We start from the raw sequence: 4,024 nt of genomic DNA, 5'->3' as shown, positions 1-4,024 counted from the left end.
TTCATCATAGATATTTAGAAGAAACAAGCAGACTGAACGAGGTCTATGATGAGATATTTACACTTACACTTAAGGCACAGACAGTTTCTGTGCCTAATTTGTCTTCTGGAGTAACATCAGTGAGGTTGAATTAACATTATTCAGGGTTCATTTGTGTTTATGTGGACTGTTTCAAAGGATGTTTTTATTTCTGTCTGATTCAATCATTTAGATGTAAACAGAGTCATTCAGAGTGGTTTGATGTGAAATGGTGCTTGTACAGAAACATACAGACAGATTTCTTAACAGTGGTGGTGATAGGAACCAGGGGTCACAATGCCTACAACACAAATCAAGCCGTTTTATTTACTACCTTAAATAAATCATAGTGACAAATCGGGGGAAATTTCTTTGGATACAATTTCACCTGTCATGCCTTGCATGTGAGGTAGTTCTTAGAGGCATTCAATGTTTTGGACATCTGGTTACTACCACTATTATGATGAGCAATTCTAACTCAGTAAGCTTCTCTAAAATGGAGCATTTCACATCAAACCACTCCTTTGCCTTTGTTTACATCTTAACCATTTAATTGTGCACAAATTTCAAAATATCAGTGGAATTCCCCTTTAATTCAACAATGGAGATTATGGACGAGCTAATTGAGACTATATTGCTAGTGTAATGTGTTGGACTGGATTGCTACTCTGCATGTATAGCTTACAGGGGAAATCCACAGATTTTTCAAAATTTTCCCATAATTTAAACCAAGTCCTTCACAGTGGTTTGATGTGATGTAGCTCATTGCAGAGAAACGTACAGACTTTTGATTTCTTTATGGCGGTGCCGTCATGTCTTCAGCACAAATATAGCCATTTTATTTACTACCTAAAACCACCAGTGAACCTACACGTGTCTCCTGAGTTTATATACGTAATGTTGATGATGGTAAAATAATCATAAATCTGAAAAAAAAAAAGTTTTCTTCGGGGACTATTTTGCCTTACAAGGCCCTGCATGTACCCCTCCTGAAAAAAAAGGTTTAAAATAAATGAATTAAAATACATTTTTATCACAGTTTATTCATAAACTTTTCATGTAATACATTTCTGTGAACTATTCTGACTGGGCAGGTTTCTCTGGAGCAGAGCATTTTCGCCAAACCCACTCTGAATGTCTTTGTTTACATCTCAACCACTTAACTGTGTAGAAGTTTAGAAAAATCGGTGGAGTTCCCCTTCAAAGCAGATTACGTGAGGGAATTTAGCCCCTAAACGTCAGCTCCCTCGGATTTAGCTCGTTTTATAGGTCTGTGACGACCATAATAGCGAGCTGCTGCTGTTGTTGTTGTTTTTTCTTCCCACCCGTAGGAAAGTTTGCTAAAAGTGTCCGGGTTTTTAAAACCGTCTCGGCCGCTTTTGTGTCTCGAATGTGGAAACACGAAGACGCTAGTCCTGTTTTTCTCTCTCTCATGGGCTTCCTGGCAACGACGCGCACGGGGAGGGGGGGGGTGTGGGGCGTGGCGCGGAAAGTTCTTGGCCAATCGGCGTCGCTCTTGTCGCTCGCACGCGCCCTGCACAACTTTATAAACACACGCATCGACCCGTCAAGCGGTTCAGAGCGGAGCGGAGTGAGAGAGCGAGTGAGGGGAAGGAGGCTGTCGGCTTGTTTTCTTTTCTAGCCAGTGATTATTTATTTGTTTTTTTTTGGAAAATAACTGTCTTTTCGGGAGCCGAGGACTTTCGAGAACTACAGGACTGCACCTCGAGACAGCTGTCGACTTGGTACAGTAAAAAAAGAAACAAGTTCTTCAACTATTTTGGAAGTTTCTCATTCATCTCACTGGGCTTTCCGCTAGCCTAGCATTTTACGGAGCAAAGGGAGATGTTTGGACTGTAACGTTAGCATTTAGCCATGAATTAGATCTCTCTTGAAGACTTTTATGCGCTTTCTAAGCTCTAAAAGGGTGCTGTTTACCCTTTGATTTTAAAATCTTGCAGACTTTAGTGTGGTGGGTGTGTGTAGCTGTGAGGGTATCGATTCGATTCATTCATATATGCCAACAACAACAGCATCAACAACAACAACAGAAAAATGGAACAACCGTTTTATCATGACGACTCGTTTCTCTCTGCTTATGGCCACCCAGACGCTGCTCTGCACGACTACAAGCGGCTAAAGCAGAACATGAGCGCCGGCTTCGCCGAGCCATACCGGAGCCTCAAGTGCCTGCGGCCGGACAGCGACTTCTACGCGGCTGGAGCCGGAGGAGCAGGGGACCCGGTTTCTCTGAAGCTCGCTTCTCCCGAGTTGGAGAGGCTCATCGGCGGCGGCGGAGGCGGCGGAGTGATCACCAGCCCGAGCCCGGGCACTGGCACCGGAGCCGGTGCCGCACCGGTCCAGCAGCACGTGTACGCGCGCACGATCGCCGAGGATCAAGAGTGCTTCGCGGACGGCTTCGTGAAGGCGCTGGACGAGCTGCACAAGATGAACCACGTGCCTCCACCCAACGTGGCTCTCGGAGGAGCCGGCGGCGGCTCCTCGTGCGCCGGTGCACCTGTGTTCCCGGACGCCCCGGTGTACGCTACGCTGAACAGCTGCCATCCCAACACTACCCTGCCTCCGGCGGCGAGCTACCCCACGGCAACTATCAGCTACCTGCCCCAGTACCACCACCACCATCAGCACCAGCACCACCACCACCAGCCCCATCACTTCCAGCACGCGGCCAGGCTCGCCGGCTTGAAAGAGGAGCCGCAGACCGTGCCGGACCTGCAGGGAGACGGCTCTCCGCCTACGTCGCCCGTGGACCTGGAGGACCAAGAGCGGATGAAGGCGGAGCGCAAGCGGCTGCGCAACCGGCTCGCGGCCACCAAGTGCCGGCGACGGAAGCTGGAGCGCATCTCGCGCTTGGAGGACAAGGTGAAGGTGCTCAAGTCCGACAACGCGGGGCTCTCGAGCGCCGCCACGCTTCTGCGCGAGCAGGTGGCACAGCTCAAGCAGAAAGTCATGACGCACGTCAGCAGCGGGTGCCAGCTGATGCTCGCGCCCAAAGTCAAGACGTACTGAAAATGGACATTATCGAGAGGGACAGTGACTTTTTTACAAAAGTACAAATGTTTGTGATGAAAATGCATTGTGTGTGTGTGTGTGTGTGTGTGTGTGTGTGTGTGTGTGTGTGTTTGGTGATGGGCCAGATCAAGTCTTACTGAACGGACAGTGACTTTAAAAGGTGTCAGTGTTGAGGTCTGCTCGCGCACAAGATCAAGTCTCCCTCAAAGGACAATGACTTTTTAAAAAGAGTGGTTGTGCGCGCGCGTGTCTGGAAGAGGATGCGGTGCAAAAAATGCATTTTTCATGCAAACAGTACTTCAGCACTTTTGTGCATTTGTGTGTGTTTTCCTGTAGAAAACTATATTGTGTTGCTGCCTCTTGTTTTGTAAAGCATTTCCTTACTAAAAAATACTTTGTTCGTCTGGTACTTCCAAATGAAATGAAATGAAATGCGTAGGAAAGCAATCCTGGGACTGTAGAAGCACTGACTTTAAAAAAAATGAGGGATAGAAAGAGAGAAAGAAAAAGGAAAACATCTTAAAATGAATTTGTTCACATGTACTTGTGCGTGATATCCTATGAATACATTACAGTAAGTTATTGTCACTGTTTACGTCTGGTTGATCCGGACAAAACACTGTAAATGTTTCTTTTTTGTTTGTTTGTTTTTGTTTTTTTGGGGATTTTGTATTTAAGTAAAAGCCTTTGAAACAACATCCAAATGCTTACGAGTTGTCTGTGATAAAACAGTGGTATTAATATATTTACATTCAAGATGAAAAATATGTGAGGTGTAAAAAAACAAAAAACAAAAAAAAAAAACTAGTCGTGCGTGTTCACGTGGGCAGCTTTACGCTCGCGACGTGCCCACGTGGGGGCAGTTTCTTGCTGACGTAGAGTCCAAATAAGGGCAGATGTGAAGCACGTGCGTCACTGGTGGTAGATGTGCCGGGAACCCCCGCCCACACAGTTTTTTTTTTACACTTTATTT

General features: G+C 46.3%; 1 protein-coding gene across 2 annotated transcripts; it reads left to right on the top strand.

Annotated features, from left to right (window-relative positions):
* Positions 1-1,567: 1,567 nt before the first annotated feature.
* junba (JunB proto-oncogene, AP-1 transcription factor subunit a) lies at positions 1,568-3,747 on the top strand. 2 transcript variants are annotated; one of them, XM_036560355.1, is made up of 2 exons: positions 1,568-1,763; positions 2,129-3,747. In XM_036560355.1, the coding sequence occupies exon 2, from the start codon at positions 2,167-2,169 to the stop codon at positions 3,046-3,048; it is 882 nt and encodes a 293-aa protein (XP_036416248.1). In that variant the 5' UTR covers positions 1,568-1,763; positions 2,129-2,166; the 3' UTR covers positions 3,049-3,747. The 2 variants fall into 2 exon arrangements, with proteins under 2 accessions (XP_036416248.1, XP_036416247.1); XM_036560354.1 differs by having other exon boundaries at positions 1,568-3,747.
* The last annotated feature ends 277 nt before the right edge of the window (positions 3,748-4,024 follow it).

Source organism: Colossoma macropomum, unplaced genomic scaffold, assembly GCF_904425465.1.
Source record: "Colossoma macropomum unplaced genomic scaffold, Colossoma_macropomum, whole genome shotgun sequence".
Lineage (NCBI taxonomy): Eukaryota > Metazoa > Chordata > Actinopteri > Characiformes > Serrasalmidae > Colossoma > Colossoma macropomum.
This window is presented reverse-complemented; position numbering and strand designations above follow the sequence as displayed.